This window comes from Anser cygnoides, chromosome 5, assembly GCF_040182565.1.
Source record: "Anser cygnoides isolate HZ-2024a breed goose chromosome 5, Taihu_goose_T2T_genome, whole genome shotgun sequence".
NCBI classification, from domain to species: Eukaryota; Metazoa; Chordata; class Aves; order Anseriformes; family Anatidae; genus Anser; species Anser cygnoides.
In genome coordinates, this window is record NC_089877.1 from 9,504,103 (window position 1) to 9,527,082 (window position 22,980).

The 22,980-nt window shown below is 35.9% G+C and overlaps 1 protein-coding gene across 1 annotated transcript in view; it reads left to right on the plus strand.

Moving 5' to 3' along the window:
• The window catches only part of KIF18A (kinesin family member 18A), a 42,409-nt gene extending 21,820 nt beyond the window's left edge, over nt 1-20,589 (plus strand). Inside the window, exons 11-16 of the mRNA XM_013177767.3 lie at nt 2,356-2,477; nt 3,866-4,104; nt 15,112-15,592; nt 15,897-16,001; nt 17,984-18,093; nt 19,638-20,589. Coding sequence (XP_013033221.1) covers nt 2,356-2,477; nt 3,866-4,104; nt 15,112-15,592; nt 15,897-16,001; nt 17,984-18,093; nt 19,638-19,786 — 1,206 coding nt within the window. The 3' untranslated portion in view covers nt 19,787-20,589. The remainder of the gene's footprint in view (nt 1-2,355; nt 2,478-3,865; nt 4,105-15,111; nt 15,593-15,896; nt 16,002-17,983; nt 18,094-19,637) is intronic.
• The last annotated feature ends 2,391 nt before the right edge of the window (nt 20,590-22,980 follow it).

Sequence of the window (22,980 nt, forward strand, 5' to 3'; positions counted from 1 at the left end):
GGAAGCTCATGGAGCAGATTATCTTGAATGTCATCACACGGCACTTGCAGGGCAAGCAGGCAATCAGGCCCAGTCAGCATGGGTTTATGAAAGGCAGGTCTTGCTTGACGAACCTGATCTTTTTCCATGACAAAGTGACACGCTTAGTGGATGAGGGAAAGGCTGTGGATGTGGTCTGCCTTGATTTCGGTAAGGCTTTTGACACCATTTCCCAGTATTCTCCTCAAGAAACTGGCTGCTCATGGCTTGGACTGGCGTACGCTTCATTGGGTTAAAAACTGGCTGGATAGCCGGGCCCAAAGAGTCCTGGTGAATGGAGTTAAATCCAGTTGGAGGCCGGTCACTAGTGGAGTCCCCCAGGGCTCAGTACTGGGGCCAGTTCTCTTCAATATCTTTATCGATGATCTGGATGAGGGCATCAAGTGCACCCTCAGTAAGTTTGCAGACGACACCAAGTTAGGTGCGTGTGTCGATCTGCTCGAGGGCAGGAAGGCTCTGCAGGAGGATCTGGACGGGCTGGACCGATGGGCTGAGGCCAACTGTATGAGGTTCAACAAGGCCAAGTGCCAGGTCCTGCATCTGGGGCGCAACAACCCCAAGCAGCGCTACAGGCCGGGAGATGAGTGGTTGGAAAGCTGCCTGGCCGAGAAGGACCTGGGAGTACTGGTTGATAGGCAGCTGAATATGAGCTAGCAGTGTGCTCAGGTGGCCAGGAAGGCCAACAGCATCCTGGCTTGCATAAGAAGCAGTGTGGCCAGCAGGTCTAGGGAGGTGATTGTCACCCTGTACTCGGGTCTGGTGAGGCCGCACCTCGAGTACTGTGTTCAGTTTTGGGCCCCTCACTACAAGAGGTGCACATTGAGGTGCTCGAGCGAGTCCAGAGAAGGGCAACGAAGCTGGTGAGGGGTCTGGAGAACAAGTCTTATGAGGAGCGGCTGAGGGAGCTGGGGTTGTTTAGCCTCGAGAAGAGGAGGCTTAGGGGTGACCTTATTGCACTCTACAGGTACCTTAAAGGAGGCTGTAGCGAGGTGGGGGTTGGTCTGTTCTCCCACGTGCCTGGTGACAGGACGAGGGGGAATGGGCTAAAGTTGCACCGGGGAGGTTTAGGTTGGATATTAGGAAGAACTTCTTTACTGAAAGGGTTGTGAGGCATTGGAATGGCCTGCCCAGGGAAGTGGTTGAGTCCCCATCCCTGGAGGTCTTTAAAAGACGTTTAGATATAGGGTTTAGTGGAGGACTTGTTAGCGTTAGGTCAGAGGTTGAACTAGGTGGTCTTGGAGGTCTCTTCCAACCTAGATGATGCTGTAATTCTGTGACTTTAACTAATTCTTACACGGTGGTTTCAAGTTGTAGTGTTAACTGGTTTGGTTCTTCTGCACTAAAAGTACTTTGTTCATACAAACATTCCTTGTTCATCAAAGTGTACGATTACCTACAAAAATGCATGTTAAAGGTAAATAGGTATGGTATGGCAGAGTGTTTCAGACAGCTGCTACAAAGTTGATTCTGCTTCTGGGCCTGCAGTTCTATTCTTAGTTCCTGATGCTGTCTAAGCATGTGACAACCTAATTTTTAGCCTGGCCAGAAAAGGTTGTGGTTTTTTTTTTTTAGGGTGCTAGGTGGGAAGGGAGAAAAGTGTGAAGCTGTAACGTTCTGACAGGTTTTAGTAAGCAGAGAGTCAGTTTGGTGCAGCCTCACATGAGCACCAGAGCTGGTAGAAGGGAAGGGTTGTAAGTATGCGCAGGAAGAAAAAGAGGCAAAGAAAGGCAGGGGGTTGTTCCTCCCTACATTTTGGTTTCAATTGTCAAGTACATTGGCTCAAATGGTGGTGTGCAATGAACACTTTGAGTCATATAATGGAGCGCATATATATATATATACATTAATGCTTGTAATTAATTTGGAAACACTAAAATATGTTGGTACCTTAAAAGAAGTGAACTTGTAAGGTATTTCAAACAAGATACTGGCATCTCAGAAAGGTAACTGAATACAGTAAAGCCTTGTTCCAGACAACATCACTGAAATACAGATATGCAGCAAGTACACGGGAAAAGAGGCAAGCCTGTCTTTGTCAACGCACACATAAATAAACATATACGCCTGTTGGATTCTTAAAGGTAATTACAGTATGCCCATTGATTTGTCAAAGGAAACCTTTAAAGCAATACTGATGTATGTAAATAAAAATCAAACAATTTGTACTTGATACCATAAAAATAAATAATAATATTGATCTATCTTTACTTTTCAATATAGGAACTTCAATATGATTATTTGTAGGTAAAATTTGAGATTCTCACTTTCAATTTGATATCTAGTTGTTTGTTGTTTATTTCTTGCTAACTTCCTAAGGAACTACGTAAAGATCTTCAGTGTTGCCATTTAAACCTAGAAGCTAAGGACTTGAAAGCACAAATTGAGCACATGATATCACTAGTGTCCCTTCAAGATCAGCATTATAAGCAGACAGAAAAGTAAGTATGATTTCACAGCAGTCCTGGTAAAACTTGTAGTTTGACATTTGTAACCTCTGAATACTTATCTCAAGAATTTAGTTTTAGGTAAAAGCAGAATTTTTCTCAAACTTCTCTCTCTGGGTTAGCATAATATTCTTTTTATAGAAAGATACAGAAAACAATGATTTGATAAATCTTGGGCTCTGTCCACTCTTGTTTAACAGAAACTATAGCTCTTCTCCTTCACTTAGTATTTCTACTTCATTTCTTTCTCTGCGTAGCGTTTACAAATTGTTAATAGGCCAGGGTGTCTTATTTTTTCCACTTCTGTGTTGAACAATATTCATTTTTTGTGTTTTTATTCATTTTAATTCTCTGCGTTATAGACATTAATTACTTTTACTTGTATTGAAATGTTTACTATTAAACTGGTATATAGGTAGTAAGACTGAAAAAAACAAATTGGCTGGTAAACATCAGCTCTGTTTCTATCACTCTCTTCAAACTATCTGAGCCTGCCTTCCAGGGTGCAAGATAAGGAACGGGAAATAATCACATATGTTGAGTAAATACATATATTAAATTTATAACAATCATTACAAAATGAAACAACCAGCTTTTAGTCATAGCTGGGACAAAAGGCTGTTACCATAAACATTACAAAAACAAATACACAAACCTGCAAAATTGAAAACAAACTTTGAAAACCCCATGTTTTTTGTAATTACTAAGTTTCTTCTTTGTTTTTTTGTACATAGACATCCCCTTGGCTATAGTTTGAACCTACAGTTTAGTCTTGTAACAGAGTCCGCAGTTAACAAATTCCCGTGCTCAGACTGGAATTCCTAAACTTTTGCCAGTTTAATTTGGTCTGCAGTTGTGCATGGATCTTAATGTATTGTGTTCTTTAAATAAAGATCCAAGTGTCTAAATTTATTTTGACTGGACTTGCAATAAGGTTTTTTGCACACTCAGTTAAGATATGCTTGGTTTAAACTGTGTTATTCAGTTGATATTCTTCATTTATCTGATACTGAATTTATGAAGTCAGAACTAGAACTCCATGAAGATGTACGGACTGTGTTTTTGTATGTATTGTTTGAGGTATCTTAAACACTATGAAGAAGAAACTGAAGATCTTGGACACTGATGGAAAACTATACTTAGTAAATGCTTAGAGTGAAATACAGGATTTTGCTGAAGAGAAATTGGTCTACCTAGTCAGGAGTATCTCCTCTTAGTGTTACAGTATGCCCCAAAAGTAAACTACACAGCAGAACCTGGGGGCAGGGGAGCACAGTAAAAACATTTGTATTACTAAATTACTAATAGTGTGGCAGCAGTGCTAGTAAAGATCAGATGAGTTGGATTTATTCACATTTGTCTTGCCTCTTGTTATTTTATAGAGTACTAAATACTTTGCTTCCAGTTCTTCGTAAGCACTATCTGATTTTGAAAGAAGCTGGGTTGTCAAATGTTTTAATTGAGACAGAATATGAGGAGGTTGAGCAACTGATTCAAAGGCAAAAATCAGTAGTTTGGGCTGACCAGACTGAAGAAGAGGAACCCAATCAAAACCATGAGCTAGAAGTGTCAACTATTTTTGCATTCCCACAACTTGTGAACAAACCAAACACCCCATGCTGTAAGTATATAATTTGTTCTCTTTTGGAAATATTTTTAAGTATCTTCTGAAAAAGCTGCATGCCATTCTTAGACATGGTGGATGCAAATTTTTGCAAATATTCAAGACAAATGTAAAATTGAAATTCAGGCACGCTTTTATATAAAATATATACCATTCTTCATTGGGTGTGGGGAACAAGTTTACTTTTTCAAAGGCTGGATATTTTTCAATACCTAGGCTCTAACAGAAAACTCCTTTATTCTCTTTTTGTAACCTGCCGCGTACATCAATGTTCCTAGATCCTCTAAGTGTTGTTAATTATTTTTGAATCTTTCACTTGACTCAGATGGAAAAGGAATCATAGTGTCAATAGCATTACAGTTCTGTCAAAGTGATTCGAAAAGTTGAGCACCTACCACAGTTTCTCAGTTCAAAGTAATAGCTTTGAGGGCAGTGAGCTTTCCTGAAAGCTATGAGTTGACCTAGAATCAACTTAGTACAGTATTTTGTTAAGTTTATTTTTCAAAGAAATAAAGGACTGAGTGTTTTGATCATGGAGTTGACGCTGTTTGCTGTATCACGATGGCCCCATGACTTTTCTATAACTCTATGTAGCTGTCTTGTTTAGATTTTCCTACTAGCACTCAACATGCTGGTGCTTTCTGATTACTGGTAATAATCCATAACAATGAAAGACTACCATAGGTAACAAATGAAAAGCATACTAATAATAATTCAGTTCCTCAAAAGCTGGTTGTAATGGAAGAGCAGTGACCCCGGAGCACTGTGCAACTAGCTTCCTGCTTCCTTTAGCGTTCTTCCTATACGCATCTTGCTCAGGGGTTGGGAATTACTCTGCCAAAACTTTTTTTACCTTGAGTTCTCGTTAAATGTCTACATGATTTTGCCAAGTATTTATACCACTGATCATACCCACGGAATTGGTCTGGCATATTTGACTGTCGACAATGTGAAGTCAGATGGTGTTGTGTGGGCTGTCTTTCTCAGGTGTGGAGTATTGTTTGTTTCCTCACTTTATGTGAAAGAAAGGAAAGAGTTGGCATATTTACATGCTATACTTCCTATTTATATGCTGTACTTCCCACTCTTCCAATGCTAGTCAGAGGTTCATCAAGGTATTATTGTAGATTGTTGGCAAATTTCTGGAAAACCATGATGTAGTGATGAATGGTAGTATCTGCATTTTTGTGGTACTGTGTTTGTTAGGAGTCACACCGCATCTATGACATCATACTAATGGAAAAATATTCTGCAAAGCTTTATGAAAGGCTTTAAAATAGAGTACTGATTTTCTTTCTTGTATCTGTTTATAAACAAAAAATAAAATTTTTAAGGTTAGTTTTCTAGTTTGTTTATTCTGTCAGGGCAAAGCAGATTCTATTAGCGAAGGGTTTAGAGGTGTTTTGTTGGTTTTTTTCATTGTCATAAGTCCTCTGAAAACTGAACTACTGTAAAATCTTGTTTTTGGTGCTAGAACACTGGAATTTTAAGTGCTAGCAGTTGTGCTTACAAAAAAACACCCTACTTCGAATCATCCTTTTGTGTGCATTTATCTATGTTTCTATAGACAGAGCAAGAGACTATTTTCATCTATAATTTTAATTGTGATTATCTGCCTGAAACTTGCAGGGTTTGTAGGACATCAAAAGAAACAAAGAGCATTTAAGATGTTAATAGTGGGTTTATAGAACTGTAAGTCGGCAGAAGGAAAGAAATACAGATTTCTTTAAACCACTTGTAAAATAAGAACTCGACTCGCATGCAGTGAGTTTTCTTTTGGATATCTCTCTTGTAAGTGTGCAAGGCAAACGTGAAACGGTGATCTTAGCTGGTATTTACATCGTAGGCATATTCTTGATATGCTAAGGTCCAAGACTGACAAATGTGTGGCTCTTCTGTTGCGGGTTGGGGTGTGATTTGTGGCAAAATATAGGGGTATCTAAATACGGATCGGGTGAACTTGATAATACAATATGTAACTACTGACTGTAGAGATGGTATATTGTCTGTCCTATGTGGGATACGGTTGTCATAAATTTCAAGTCTGCAGCTTGCTGACCCTAGTAAGATTTGTTAGTTTTTACTTGATCTACTTCTGTACCACCTTTTTTCAAATGCTGTACTATAAGAGGCCAGATCTGTTCTTACTAGGAAATGCTAAAATGATAAAATCACTGCATCAATTTTACAGGAACTTCTAAGGCATTAGCATTTCACTGTGTTAAAATTAGTGGATTTTAAATTGAAGGATGTCTTGTAGATCTCAAGTAGAGAGTTTCCTAGTTCTAAATATTATTGAACTGTATGTTTACCTAAGTAAAGGGATGCTGTATTTTACAGTTAAGACTGATTTTCTTCTCAGCCGCAGATGGTGTCTTTGCCTAAAGATGTTCATAGAAATCTTGGGTTGTATTTTTATTTTTGTTATTCTGTTGGAAAGGACATGGGAAACTTTCCTTCCCTTCCTGCTCTTATTGGAAGCAGGAGAAAATAGAAATAACTGTCCTTCAAATGGAAGTTCTGTAAGCTTTACAGGAAAAGTTATGGTAACTTATGAAAAGATACATCTCAATTTTGTTTACTCCCTTCGTCTGCTTGTGTGCTCTTTCCATTTGCTTTTGACTAGCTGTATAAATGTATTATGGTGCTACTTAGGATTTTTTCCCTACTGAAACTCCCACTGAAGCTTTTGAATTACCATGAACAATCAATCTTGCTCTCCTTTTCTCATTGGCAGCTTAAGGTGCTGAGCTAACTTGAAATAAGTTTTAACAGCTTTTTCCCTCAATGCTGCTAATTAGTGTAAGACTTTCTGATCAGCAAGTATCTGTTCTACAAAAATATCTAGACATAAGTAATAGTAAAGAATAAGACACATTCCAGCCAAGTACTAGTGTACTGAGAACGTATTTGAAGTTGAGGTGGGATTGAATTGACAATTGACTTTGCATACTGGAAGAATTTCAAAAAATGAAGTTCTAAAAAGGATTAATTGGGATTGGGCATTCAATTATTTAATTATAAAGGGGATATAGCAATTAAATAAAAACAGTAATAGCTCTGCTAAGAAAAAAAGAAATGCTTCTTAAACAATATTTTTACATCATCATTTTAACCTTGATGCATTCTTTCCTAAAATATTACTGATATTGGCACAATAATTCCTATGTGTTGGGAGGTGGGGGTGGAAAAAAGCAATCCATTTACCTGCGGGAAAGAAAGGATTTTAATTTTTTTTCAATAGAGTACAAAATATATGTAATGAAATAGCTCTTGAATTTTGTTTGAATTCACTTTTAAAATATTTTGAGCTATTAGCTGATATTCTATGAAGAAATATTTCTCTTGTGCACAATGTAACAAAACTAGGAAAAAAACCACCATTAAGTAGAAAAATAATACATTAGTATGGGGAAAATGTGAAGTAGTAGAAGGGCAACATCCTAATCAGAAGTAGGAAGGATGTAGTAATTTTTTTCCTTTAAAGATGAAATAAATTATTCAGGAATCCAATTCCTTCGCCCTCAAGTCATCTCAGAAGTATGCTTGGCAAATGTTAGCAAGAGCTGACCTAAGATCTTAGTGAACAAATAAAAAGGAAGATTTATACGGATCCTCTCACACCTTTAGCATGTTGATATTTTATGTTTTATAATTTGTTCAAGATGTTGGGAAGTAATGTTTTGCACCAAGACCAAACAAAATAGTGCTACACAGTGGTCATTTTTCTCTTATATAAAAAATCCGTATTTCACATACAGCGATTGCATTGCACTTCAGGTTGGCAGCAGGAAAGAGCAAAACTTTCCTATTATTTCTTGTGATTTTATTCTTTTCACATAAGTTGAGAACAGTCATTTTTTTTGTCTTCTGTTCTGTGTAATTGTGTTACCCTGTGACAAAAGTTTATTTTCCATACAATTTTGGGGAGAAGGGGTGAAAAGTTACTAGGCATCAATGAAATTATTCATTCTTATGAGTCATGAGTCTAGAGAGTTTAAGAGGAAGTGCTGTGTACTAGGTCAGCTGGTAACAAAAGTGATGAATTGCTCTTGAACTTACGTTGAGACATTGGCTATTTGCTAGAATATATCTAGAGATTTTTCTGTATGAATGAGATGCTACTCACAGAAATAAGTACATTCTACAGAATGAGATATACGTGGACAATATCAATTCTTCAGTGTAAACTTAGTCCATTATATAACTTTTTGAAGTATCTAAGGATCTATGTAAGATCCATTCAAATAGATTTGCAAAATACAAATGCACAAACATCAGCACTTGAGGAAACTATTAAATGGTGCATGTCATGAAAGGTGAGGCACTAATTGCAGGAACTTATGCTTTTAGTGATACAGTAACTTTTTGCTGGCAATTTTTAGATTAAATCATAACATTGTTCAAATGCAAGTTAACTGTTACTGAGTGTTTTCGCATAAAAATCAGAATACTTTAGGTTAAATAAATAACTTTTCTGCTTGTAAGCGCTGTGTCCAGAAGTCCAAAGGAGTTCAATCATTTTGGTAGATGAAGAAAAGCTATGAAAAGCTGAATTTGAGTGATGCATGAATGTTTTTCTAAAAGACTTTCTTACGTGGAAAAGCTTTCCAATGTATTAAATACTATAAAGTAGTAGTGGGAGAGAAAAGGATTGAGACTGTCTGACCATTCATTCAAAATTATGTTTCTGTGGTCAAATTAGCAAGATAGTCAATTTTTGTGCTTTAAAAAAAAAAAAAATCTTTTGGAGAATACTAGTTAAAGCTTGTAAGCTTTGCCCAGGTCTACGGAGCTTTTCATTCCAACATACTGTATATCTTTAAGGAATGTTTTGTAAAACATGTAAGAAACAACCTTAATCCTAAATATCTGATTACCCTTATCTGTTTTTTTTCTTCCTCCACCCCAGGATTTTAGGAAATAAAACAAGATGAAACACCCTCAAATTTGATCTCATGTGAAACATTTGAATTATCTTAAATTTCAGTTTGTTCAATTTTAATAATTTAATAATACTGAAAAATATTTATCCCACTGAATATAGTTGTGTTATACATTGTTTTGTAGTTATGCATCTTTGGTAGTTTAATTTGTTTTTCTTATGTAATAAAAAAAACAAACTCATTCTTACACCATGACTGAAAACTTGGCAATTTCAGAACGTCTCCTCTTGCTTAGTTTCATTATGAAGCCTTAATGTGAAGTTTCAGTAATATCTAAACAACGCTTTGTACTCTAATAGATATTTTTCTGAACAGTTTTGTGAATGTATGTTCCTATTTAAGTGTTTACCCATACTATCTTTATAACCTTAATTATATGTTAGAAATGTTGTGTTTTGCACCTAAGAAGTGCAACCTTGTGAACAACTCAACCATCAAATGAAGCACAAGTTATGAAAACAACATAAGTTAATTTAAAACGAGGTTTATGCCCGTTTTTTGGGGTGTTGCTCAATTGAGAGCTGTACAGGATTCAGAGAGCAAGGGCTGATAGGTGGAAAGATATGACTGCTCTTTGCGAGTATTTCTGTGAATGGGAGAGTTCTTGGCGTTGTTTCAGGCATCCCATTTCCGGAAGCCTTACTGTGCATTAGCATTGAGAGAATGGAATTGATTTACAGGAAGAAAGGGGGGGGGAGGGCATCCATCACTTTCTGTAGTGACAAACATCCGAAAGTAAAGTCAATTTATTTTGAATGGCAGGAAAAATTGGGGTGTAGTTCTATGTAGCAGATGACTTGATTAATAATAGGAAATGTGTGCTTCTTGTGTATAGGAAAGATTTGTCATATGTTGAGCTGCTTTTTCACACTGTACTGTATGACTGAGTGTTTTTTCTCATGCTGTATAAAATAGTACTGACCACTGGGACCCACTGGAATGCAGACTCGACTTTAAACTTTTTCAGTTGACAGTTGCTTTTTGCAAAGCTGTTAAACTCACCTTCACAGGGTGTGAAGGTTCATATTCACCTTCACAGTGAATATGAAATAAATGAAAAGGATTCACTAGGCCTCATTTGTAATGTGGAATTCCATGAGTCAGACGTTAGAATAAAAATATGCGATTAGTAATGGGATTAATCGCTGGTCACCCAAAAATGTTGATTGAAACAAGTATGGACCATTTAGCGCTGTTTCTAGAAATAATCCCCTTATACATGTATTAACATCAGTTCTAGAAGACAAGTCTTAGCCGTTATCAGTTGTCTTGTCACGAACTCTTCTCTGTGGCTTATGCCAATGCTGCTTTTCCTGTTAACTCTCATTGCTGTAAATATCTGATATTGCAGTTTCTCTTATGATAAATCTTCTGAGTACTCCTTTGGAACAGGTAATAAAACAAACTTCATACTGTTTGGGTGGTTGTTGCTCAGTAGAGGATGACTTCAGTTTTTGAATTGAGTGGATCTGGTAAGAAAAAATGATAGCTAAGAAAATCTCTGTCAATTATCCATTGTAATAATCATCCTGAAATTAAAGATCATTAAATATGTATGTGATCTGTTCTCTAAAATATATTGGGAATTATCCTTACTTTTTAAAGTTGTAACTGAAAGTGCTAGCTAAGGAAATACAACTTCTAAATTTATCTTTTACGCTAATTCGTGAGGTTAACTGCAGATTTTTCTGCAAAGTACATAGGGATTTGCTTTTGGATAAGAAGTGAGTGAACTTAGTATCAGTGAATCATGAGGATCATCTGATGGAATATATTGAACTGGCCATAAAATTTGAAGCAAATACAAACCATGAACATAACCACCCTGTGTTATTATGAAGTAGGTTTGGAGATTTTCTTTGGAGGTCAAAAGTGTAGTTTTAAGACAGGTTATTTTTGTCCGCTTGCAGTACTAAATTTTCTTAAAATAAGAATTATGTCTATAAATCTTAACATATGCCTCAGAATATCACTCTTTAATAATATTAAATGAACTTTGAAGGTATTAGAAAGTGGAAACTCACAAAATGCTGAAAGTGATTTTTTTTAAAGGTGAAACGTCTGTTGAAATGACTATTTGAAGTCATCTAAAATCTATAGGATTGTTGTGTTTGTAGCATCTATTGTTGTCAGATGCCATTTTATTTAAACTTCTCAATGGCAGGTATTTAAGTATCCCCCTAAAATTAGTCACTAGCTTCAGTATTACCTTTACTTATTAAGGCGGAAACTGAAACACTGCCGTTTCTTTATTTTGTGGGTTTTAACGTTTATTTATTTCTTCTTGCTATAATCATATTTACTTTAGATCCCAATTGCTTGAATCTATGTACTGTAAAACAGTGAGCTAGGAAAGGAGGAGGTATTTTTTTAAACACTAATGACACACTTATGGGTTTAAGTGGAACTAAGTTAAATATGATGTTGCTCGTGATGTCTTAGTTTACTTGTTTACTGTGTTAGGAACAACCTAATGCTTTCACAGAAAGCTTTGAGAAGGGACATTTCTTGAATATTTTATATGCTTTCCACTACTTAACTGGAAGGAAAAGCTAGCAGGTTGTTTTTTTTTTTTTGAACTTGTTCTTAAGAGTTTCATTCCAGAAATAAGATTTTTAAAATAGGTCTGGATTTTTACTAACAGCTTATGTTTGCCCTACATAGAACTGTTGCAATTGTCTCTTTATAAATGCTATGTGTATTACAGTATGAAATGCAGCTCATTATGATGAAATTCAACAAATTATTAATGTTGGCAATACTTTTATGTTCTTTACCTATCTCATTCATGGTTTAAATGCTTGCATTTACAGTTAATTTTAAAATGCTTCCAGTATTTGGTCCTGGAGAAGCTTCTAAAACTTGGCACTCTCACCAAAATGTTCCTCCATCAGACTTCCTTCTTAGTAACTTCAGGACATTAGCAAAACCTCAGTGTCTTACAGTAAGCAAACTCTGAAACTGGAAGCTCCCTGTCATAATGCAACAACAAATAGAATTCTAATTTTTCCCGAAACACACACTTTCAAATGCATATAAGCAGAAGGAAAACGGAATAAATTAATATTTTAAAGTGTCTTAAAATGTTTAATGGATAGTTATTTCATTGACTAGATTAGAATCATTAGATAAAGCTTTTTCTTTTATTTAAGAATATAAAGTGTTATACAAGAAAGCTGTGGTCTCAATTGTTGCTGGTGATGACAATTTTTTTAAAGAAATGTATGTTTGCCTTTTACATAGGAGAAGAATATTGCACTCTCTCAGAAAAACCAAAATTAAAGAGTGAGCAAAACAATGAAGCTTAGCGTTATTGATAGTGTAACAGAGGAGTATGTATTGAAAATAGTTCATAAATGAGTTTCTTACTTGTTTCCAATAAATCCTGCTGAGTCTTGGAGGGAAAACAGAGTTATCAGCCTAAGTTCGTAGCATTTCAGGTGGTTGCTGGTTATTTGGGGAATGTGCAGGTTCTGTCCATGTAAGAACGACGTTCTGTAGTTGTGGAATGAAATGTAACTGCATTCTACTCTAGCACTTCACTACGACCTTTTTTTTTTTTACTGCTCATGAATATTCCGAAATAGGTTAATGCACATAATACAAGAAGCTAATGTCTCAACATTTTGCTGCACTTCATCTGGTGAAGGTTGACTGTGAATTTGACTGAGATGAGTTAGAATTTATGAAAAAAATGTGTTTTATGTCTTAACAAAAAAATCCCTTAAGTAGTTTGTATATAACAAAACGAAACGTATGTGGATGTACACGTGCATATATGTACACATGGTTTGGTTGTTTCATGTCACTGTCAGGAAGTCTTCTGAGGCCTGAATTTTCCTTGCTTGTTTTGCAAAGCTGAAAGCAATTTAACAGAACCGTAACTGTTTGCGTAACTGTCTATACATCTTTTCCCATAAGGAGTTAAGCTTAACTTAACCTGCTTTTGTTGATTGTTCATTGTTGGATAAGATAGTGTTGTGTATTTGTTGATCTATAGTAGTATAAATGCTTTATCTGAGACTGACCCCTTGAGTGTGGGATGTTTATTTTTCCATGATTGCACTACAAAATAAAGCTAAAGCGATATAGAGTACGTTTGTGCCCTATATGCAAGTATCTAACTTACTTGCTGCTTTTACACACTTTGATACTATCCATTCCATCTTCCCAGAACAGATCTAAGTTTCATGGTAGTCCTCAGATCCTTCTGTATCTCCTCACAACTCTACACAACTCTAACTTATATCTTCTATTGGGTATCATCTCCTTTGCCTGGTCACAAGGAGTCCATCATATGGTATGTGTAGTGATTTGGCCAGGAGAAGATGTAGGGGGGGGGGGGGGGGGGGGTCTTCCTTCCTTTGAATGCTTTTCTTCAGTGAGCCTCTTATTTGGTTCTTTTTGCTACAGCATATGATGTGACACCGGTTAGAAAATTGTCATTCTTAAGTCTTCTTGTCTATAGCAAATTACGTTGTAACTAGGCAATGAGGTCAAAAATAAACTAGTAACCAGTGCTGAGAAGTGGTAACGAGTCAGAGAAAGCATAAAATCACTTGAGCATTTACTTTTGTAAGAAATCAAGCTTGAGCAAGGAGGATGCAATACTTTTAATACTTAATACTTTTAATACTTGGGGGTGGTGGTACAATACTTTCAAGGTTTTTTTTCCTCTTTAAAGGATTCTTATGGATCTGCTAAAATACCACGTTAGGTGAATGATAGAACTAAAGTTGAGCATTCGGAGGAGTTAAAATTAACTTTCTCCTTATGGAGCAAAAGGAGTATGGAATTGAAGAAGAAATAATTACTTATTGACACTGTTATATGAATTACCATAATTAATTCCTGAGTAACTTTCAGCATAGTAAAAGCATGAGTTCTTTTTACAATGCAGTTGCTCTTAAGAATGTAAGCAGTAGGCAATGCAGAAAGGGGAACTATGATACTGTGGCTATAGGCTGAAAGGGGGCCAGTCCATAGAAGTGTTTATGGATACTAGCCTTTTCTTATTCTCTTCATTTGCAAAGCAAGTTGAATATAGAAGCGCTATGAATTTTGACAGACTTCAACCCTTGATTTGTTTGTGATGACTCCATCTCCCTCCCTCCCTTAATTTTTTGCATTAAATTACTGGTGGTTGACTTAAGTCACCACTAGCCTACCCATTTGAACAGTGGTCTGTGATTTTTAAGATTACTCTCCTGAAATCTGAAAGCCTGAATGTAAAGGACCTTTTCTCTCTTACTTTGCAGATTGGTTTTTATTGCCACCTACTTAAAAATAAAAATGATGCATCAAGATAAAACATAAATCAGGATGAATTGTGGCAATGGCCAATTGCTGCTGTATTGCGTAGCTTACTTTTAGAATATTTTAGTTGTTTTTTTAAGCGTATAGTTTTTTTTTCCATAGTTGATGTATCAAGATTAACGTGATCCAGGCAACTGCTGCCTTCCCATTTTGTAAGACAGTGTCTCCTTTGCACTGTCAAAGGATTTTTATTTTTCTCTTCTGAACTTATTCAGTCTTCTGTAACAGTCTCTCTTTCTCCTGTGTGGTACTTGCTAGGAAAAAAAAAAAATGGACATGATGAGGAGACAGCTGTAGATTACTGTGATGGTACCATCTTAATTTAAGAGTTGTCATGATAATGTGATCATTTTCAATACTCTTACTCTTCCGTTCCCTGTTGTAATATCTCATATCTTAGTTGTGATGACTTATATCATCTCTGGGATTAACTATATCAGTCTATGCATATTTATAATATTCTGAGTGCCACAGAACAAATGCTGCCATCTGGACAATGCTGCAAAAGAAATAATGGAAGTTATATGATCAAATTAATGTGTAAATGAATAGAATCATAGAATCATTCGGGTTGGAAAAGACCTGTAAGATCATCTAGTTAGTCCAACCTTTAATAAACAGTATTTTCAATAACGTGTTCATATCTAATAAATGTATTTCAGAAGCGAACAGGAGGGAAAAAGCAGGATTTAGGTAGTAAACATAGGTAAAGGTGCTAACCACTGTTGACTGTGTTGCACAGGTACAACTTCTGGTACACCATCACAAGAAAAGAAGGAAAATACACAACTGGTGGAACTTGAAGTACCGCAACAGAAGAGAACTAGGCGGAAGCTAATGGACTCTCCGGTCACAACTCCAAGTCCTGCTGCATCCAAGTGCTACAGCCTCCCTCATCTGGAGGATTCTCTAAGCAAGGAGGTTCGCCCCATCATCTATACGCCAGAATCTTGCAGAAGACCAGTACAAAGCTGCAGTATACAGACTGTGGTAAAGCAAGGTTTACACCTTTCAAGCCCTCAGGAAGCAAATGAATGCAATACCAATAGGCAGCTGAAAAAGGCCAGTGTTATGGACTTGACATGTGATGTTATCCCAGAGTGTGATGAAGCTGACATGGACTCAACAGTAATTCTCTATGAAAGGACAGGCGAAACAAACGAAGCTTCTGTTGACTCATCTGTAAAGCAGTTACAGCCATGCAGCAGTAGCATTCTGCAAAGGTATTTTCCATTGATTGGGTAACAGTCCTTTCCGACGTCTTGTCTCATTTCTATTTTCCAAACACTTTAATTCTGTTTATTTTCAAAGAGGTAGTTTTTGTCATTGATGTTAATTGAACTTGTAACACCTACTATTATTTTGAAAGTCAAACCTTGAACTATAACATGTATCAGATTCAGTTCTGCCATTATTTGAAATCAGTGTTACCGATGACAAAGTTTGTTGTTTTTTTTTTAAAAAGAGGCAATTTTATCTGACTTAGGTCCATAGCAGATTTTACTAAATATAATCATTTGATTTCAGACTTGGTCTTTCTTCCTTGAAAAGCAAAAATCCTACCTCAGTACTTGAGAAGCCCTCATATATGGCAATGACTTCTGCTGCTGAGAGAAAGCGAAAGGTATTAAGGTAAGGTTAAACTAACTGTGCCAATCCCATGTAAATCAGTTTGTATTCATTTCTCATGTTCTTACTTCAGTTTTATGTTTCAAATCTGAAAACTTGTTACACAAGTCACCTGAACCGACATACAAGATGTTTTGACTCGTATGTTCAACAATTCAGATGCTTCTTTCCTTCTTGGCAAGCTGAGTAGAATGTCGTAAGCTTTCTTTTGGTTTAGGGGCTCTGTTATTGTAATTGAACAAGTACAAATGAACATTGTCTTCCATATTTACTGCCTATTCAGAAAGGGAAGATATACAATTCTGAAAAAGAAATTCCATTATCAACTGAAGATGTAACTTGAAAATGTTAGGCTTTTGATGGAAGGCATTTGACTACCAAAACAGAAAGTACAGAAAATGTTTGACAACATTTGTGTAGCCGGTGCCTTTATTTTTCTGATAATTCATTTACAGTCCCAGTTATTATGACTTCTCTTTTGTGATGTGCTCTTAGAAAAATTCCCATTTTGTCACTTCTCTATTTAGATCCTGAAAGACCTGAAAGGCATTTGTAAGGAGCAGTAGAAAAGCTAGAACTGAGCAGACGATAAATGGAGTTGTACTACTTTTTGGTTGTTCGTTGTTCTGTTTTTAATTAGTTTTGACTTAGTTTACACTCGAATACGCTAACAATCAGGTCAGTACTGATGAAAGAGGTCCTTTTTTGGTTTCAAAGTCAAAAATAGATACCTTTTTTTTAAATAAATCATAGTACAACTCACATGTTGCTGCTCAGTGAGTGGAGCTGCCACATAATAGGTCTTGTAAAGAATGTTTTAAGACTATTAGAAACAAGTAGCGTAGGTATGTCACAGGCCATGGAAGAAACGTCAATTCTTGGTAGCTTTGTATCACTGTTTATGAGGAAGTAAGAGGGAATGAAATTTCCTTACTTGTGAAGGAGAAAAAGATGCTTGTGACTTCACAGAGGATGCCTTTTTTCACTTCCTGTTCTTTACTTTTCTTACCCTGTGGGTCTTTGGTGCTTTCCTTGTTTTAAAGTAGTTCACTCCAGGCATTCGTGTCCTACTAACGTTAGAATAAAAATATAAATATCAGACACTTTTTATGCTGTAAATATAATTGGATATGGTCCTACTGTTAGGAGAGAGGAGACAGTCTGTCATCATACAGAGTCTGCTTTTACCAAATAGCATTATATTCTTATAAGCATAAGTTCTCTTCAAAAAAGCATCAAAGACTGTATTTTAGGACTCATACAAGACAGGCATGTCTTTGCTGCTTGCTATGTATTTTTGGTTAGGCAGAAAACTATTAGGAAAACTAGAAGAAGTTAGAGGACTGCAAAGTGAGATAATAGAATATATTAGGGGGATGGGAAAAGCATAGAAACTTGGACATAAATAGAATTAGCTTGTTTATGAGGCTTACTCCCAGAGTGAAATGAGAGAAGTAAGCAAGGGAGGTGCATAAGGCTGTGAGATGACTGATAGGTTCATATTTTTCAGTGCAGATCATCAGTGCGTCACATGAAAGGGTATAAAATACAAGGATGTTTTTCTTAGTGATTTTGAAGCTATAACAACTTTTTGCAGCTTAGCTGAAAAGTATCGTCTGCTGCGAAGCCACCCAGTCCAACTCTGTTGGAGCTTGTAGAAAAATACCGTAGTGACTTTAAAAAAAAAAAAAAAACTGACTTTTTCGATGAAACCAACTTGGTCATTTCAAGGATTTCATACATACGTAAGTTAGTGTGCAATGACCATCAACCTGCCTTCTGCAGTCTTCCAAAAAAGAAGGGGTGGGATGGAGAATATATATATACATCATAGAGAAATGAGTTCATTCATTGCTTTCTTAGTTGTGAATGACTAATACTGGCTAATATAATTTGATGTATTTTGCATATTGCAACATCTACATTTCTGTGGAATTGCTGATCACTTGACTGATGTCAAACTTTTTTTCTGGCTGTTTTTCAAGTTCTACGTCAAACACTGGGTTAGGTAGTCTGAAAGAAGAAGTTCCTACAAAAAGTGTTCGACAGGAGATTGTGATAAGCAGTCGAGTTTTGCGAGTACCCAAAATGGCAGGTAAGTGTCAAAATTTGAATATGTGACCCTGTGTTGGCAATTATGTTTGTACAGGAGGTCCAAAATTCGGGTTAATACTTATGGTTTGGGCATTTTAACAGCATGATTCCTCTAAACCATTGGTTTGAATAGTAAATCCGTTCACTTAAAATTCTGAATATTGTCTAATCAATTATCTGGATAGCACCTAATCAAAACTCATTATTATTACAAGCTTGGTGAGGAACACCTTGTCCCAGGAATTGAGGACTTGGAGCAAAATTGTGTGCTTGTTGAGATATTTATCTGGTACCGATTTTCTTTGCCAATTGTAATTTATCAAGAAACGAAACCCTTTAAATGTTTTCATACCTGTTTTCAACTGTTTGCTGCTTTTTATAACGCAGCATGGATTTGGTTTTAAAGAGACTTGTGGGTTTTTTGAGATTTACTCAGTATACTTTAACACTACTTTGGGTCAACACAGTATTTGAAGAAAAAAAAATAAAGCAATATTTCAGAATTACTTCTGAACTTGTTTGGAACTATCAGATGGTATTCTGTGGAAATTTATAACAATTGTGTGACTAAGTACATGACATGTGCTTGAGGTATATAAGTGTACTGTAACAATTTTTTTAAAAAACACCAACTTCTCAGCTAAGGGGCGCAAAGCTCTTCAAAACTTCAAGTTTGTGCCTTTCAGAGTTCTTGATGCTATCTTGATGCTAAGTTGCTTGGCACCTGCAGTAGACCAATCACGTGACTTTTCTCACTGATGGTACACCAGTTTTACAGTACATATGTGCTTTTGTGTAAGAACCAATGTGAGAGGAAAAAGTATAGATGAATACGTACTAGTGTTGATTCATGGAAAATTGTCGCTGTATTAGAGTAATGTTTATAAAAAGTGTAAATCTGATGCTAAGCTTTGCCTAACCAATAGTTACTTATTTGGCAAAGTACATTCACGGTTATATTAGTATCAATTTCTTCTACTAAAGACTGGGTTATAAGCTTAGCAAAATCGCTCTCTACATTGGTACTACTAAAAACATGTAGTGACGTACCAAATTCTAAAATAGAGAGTAGATCTTTAATTTTTGAAGTTTAACTGATCATAAAATACATCTTATTTTCAAAAGTATACATTATAGGAGAAGAGTGAAACATAAAATCCCTAACAGGAAGAGTGACATTCAAATTGAATTAAAAAAAAAAGTTTCTTCAATGATGTAATATTCATTTTTTGGTAGTGCTCTGTACATAATCAGGATTAATAAAACTTTAATATATCTCTACATTTTTAGATAGACTGCTGTGCCATTTTTATAACATCTCATGTGTCAGTTGAGAGTCCTATTGTTGGACGTAATAGGTAATTAGCACACTGCTTTACTGAGCTGAGTGATTACACTTCTCATATCAAAAATAGGCTTTCAATAAGGGCAAGAAGTGTGTGCAAAAGTTTAGGCATGCTCTGAAAAAGACATCAAGGTATGAGACATTCATCCAATGAACATAAGCACAATTTGACCTATTTGTAATAACATTTTCTTCACTAGGAATTGGAAGAAGGAGTTGGAAGGAAGAACGGGATGTGTCAAGAAACCTTGCTAGAAGCCTTTCTGAAGGAAATGTAGCACTTGGTGCTAAATCAAGGACATCAAAAAATATTCTGCTTCATGTTTGCAAGAAAAAAAATAGGATTTAGCTTCATCCGTAATTCATGCAGGATCAATGTAAGGCAAGTGAGAACAGAGTGACTTTGCTTTCCCTCTTGTGAATTATTTTGTGTTAAAGATGTCTCAGTAATAAAGAACTTTAAAAAAAAAAATCCAGTTATTGGAAATAGGAGGATTTTGTTGGATTCTAAAACCCAATAAATTCATTTGTCTCCTGCTTGAAAGCTTACAAATATTCTTGGTATATTAACAAGTGAATATGAAATTTTATTTCAAGTTGTGAATGGAGAAGTGCATGGGATATCTTACACCATAGCCTTTGAGCTTTTCCCTGTGTGTATGACTAATAGAATAATACTTCATACAGTGCAAGTCTTAAAGGCAATCAGAGGTACTGTAACTTTTTGAAATGACTCTACATTGCTCACCTATACTCAGTCTTAATTTTGCAATAATTTTGTCATACAAAACTAGAAAAATTCTTTGGACCCGCTAAATTTTCATTGCAGTTTCGTAGTGTTACCATGGTTTTTCATTTGGAAGCATGTGAAAGACATTAATATTGAAGTGTATTCATGTTGAGCATTAGGATGCTATTTTACTCTTAGGTAACATTTTTATTGTGGATAGGTAATACCAGCGTAGTGCCAGGAGACAGAAAAATCTTTACAAAAAGGGTTTTAATGATGTATTATATCTTAAAGTTTAGCCTGTGTTTCTAACCTTTTCCTTGGTTGTAAATGTTCCTGTTTTGTATTTCAGTTTTGAATTCATTTGTAAATAGGATAATTATGTTAATAACTTGGAATAAACTGAGTTATAACTAAAAGCATTACATGAATTGAAAAATGTACTACTTCGTGAGTCAGAATTAATTTTGACAAATATTACTTCATGCTGTATGTTTTGATAAATGATTACGCTAAGACAAGTAGGTTTATAGTTACATTGCAACCCTGACAGCCTGCCCACCCTTCGCAACATCTTTCTGGTGTATTTGGTCTATGTAAGTGGAGGTGTATACATAAACTTCCCCAAGCTGATTGGAACTAGAGGAAGAAGTCCAGTTACAGTGGAGTTAAACGTCTGTCTGAATTCAGCAAGCATCTTGCAATCCAGTACTTTAGGCAGCATGAAGTATGCTGCGGAAGAAGGTTCTTCACAGGTGGTGGTTGTTGCTGTTGTTTAATCACAAGTTTTCCTTTGGTAGCAGAGAACTGGGTTATGTGATCTAAAAGCTTTTATCAAATTTGTTCCTAAAAATATTTCAGTATTACCACAAGTTTATGGTTTTATACATGTATTTTTGCTCTCTGTAGTCTTTGATATTTAGGCAAACTAATACAAACGTTCTTCTCAGTTAGATCTCTCCTTAGCTGTTATGTGTTGACATGGTTATTGTTGGAGCATTTTCAGAAGACTTGAGAAGAAGGAAATGGTAACTGCATGTATAAACTTTCAGGACCACTCGTGGAAGGAGCAGATAACATTGCAGAGGCTTTCTTCATCAGGAAAGCTCAAAGAAAGAGTAATTCCTTGAAACAGCATTGCTAGTTAAAAACAGAGGTGAGAAATTAAATCCTCTTATATATCCTTTCAGAATGCAAATATAGGTAAGATAAAGTCATTGTGGTGAGCACAGCTTCATACTGATTGCATAATGAGAACTGAGGAAATACTGGCTGTTTAAAAGGTGGTTATGAACAATGTCCTAAACATAAGATAAGCAGTAAAACAAAGTTTGGGACTTGACCACATCCCAGCCAGATGATGTAATAAATTTCAGTAGAATGAAGGGGGTGGTGAGGAAGTCATTTTAATACTTCTCTACCGTGATGAACAACAAGATTTTGGGATTAATTTAAATTTATGGTTCTGGCACCAGGTACAGCTAGAATTGTGGAGACCGATATGTTTTTGATTTGAGTTTTTTTCCCAAGTTGTGTTTAAAACAAAATGTGCATGGGAGCTCTTATTCACACTGCTTCACATCTGCAACAGGCATGTTGGGCTTTGCTTATAAATACAGTTGTAATGCACGTTGCTTTTATGACATGTAAGGCTCAAAATAGATGTTTTGAAGGGTTTTTAGACAAGCTTGTTCATGCAACATCTTGATGCTCACTCAAAACATAGAACTGATGAGATCTTGCTTGTTGGTTGTGTGGTTGGTGTGTTGTTTTTTTTTGCATACCCCTGAGTGGAATTGATTTGATCAACTTGCAATGCTTCCAGAGACTTTTTAAAAAAAAAAAAATAATAAATAAGGTGTTGAGAAAATTAGCACACAGATGTGAGTTGACTCCCGTTCCTGCTCAGAAGTAGTCAACATATCAACTAGATATGTTGACTACAAGTTCATTAGCTGGGTGTGCATTTATAGTTTATAACTAACAAAATGGTTTCCAGCAATTAGAAGATTGAAGCAGGATTTTTATTGTTCAGATGGCTGTTGATTACACATCTGCATTATTAGTTATACAATTGTCATTACATACTATAAACACATCCAGACTTCGTGAGCAGAAGGTGCTTAAGAGTACATTCCACATAAATTGCTGGTACAGGACTTCACAGTGCTTAATAAGTTTTTTTGTAAGACTGCCAACTTTTTCTTAAGTAGAAAGCAAAGAGTATTTGGGGAGCAGAGAAGCTAGCACATAACTCATTTTATTTCCCTGCCTATCCACATTGCTTGTTACCTGTTAGCTTGCCTTTACAAACTAAATAGTAACAGTTCTTTAGGTGACATTTATCTGAAGTATACATTTAATTGATTTCGTTCTGTACCATGCATTGTTAAATCATGCCAGATGGGAGGTAAAGGAATATTGTGCAACATAGAATGACCCAGGCTGAATCAAAATTCAAATTACTTAATTTAATCTTGTGTAGTGTTAATAAATAAATAAAAGTAGCTTAACAGTTCACTGGAAAATGTGCTCCTGACATCTTAGATACCTAATGCACCACAGGTAACGAGTGAATCACCGTACTTGCTGTGAGATAAATGAGAACTTCTGTATGTTTGGAGAGACATACGCAGCAATACTAGCGCTGATCTTGGATAATCTTGTTTTCTTATTTAATACCAATACTTAGTATACATCAAGATGTTTTTACTCAGGCTAATGTAAAATCTAAAATTCATGGTTCTGTCTTATTTAATGGATCCTTCATGAGTTCAGTGTAGGAAATCCTTGTGTATGAACGACCACTTTCT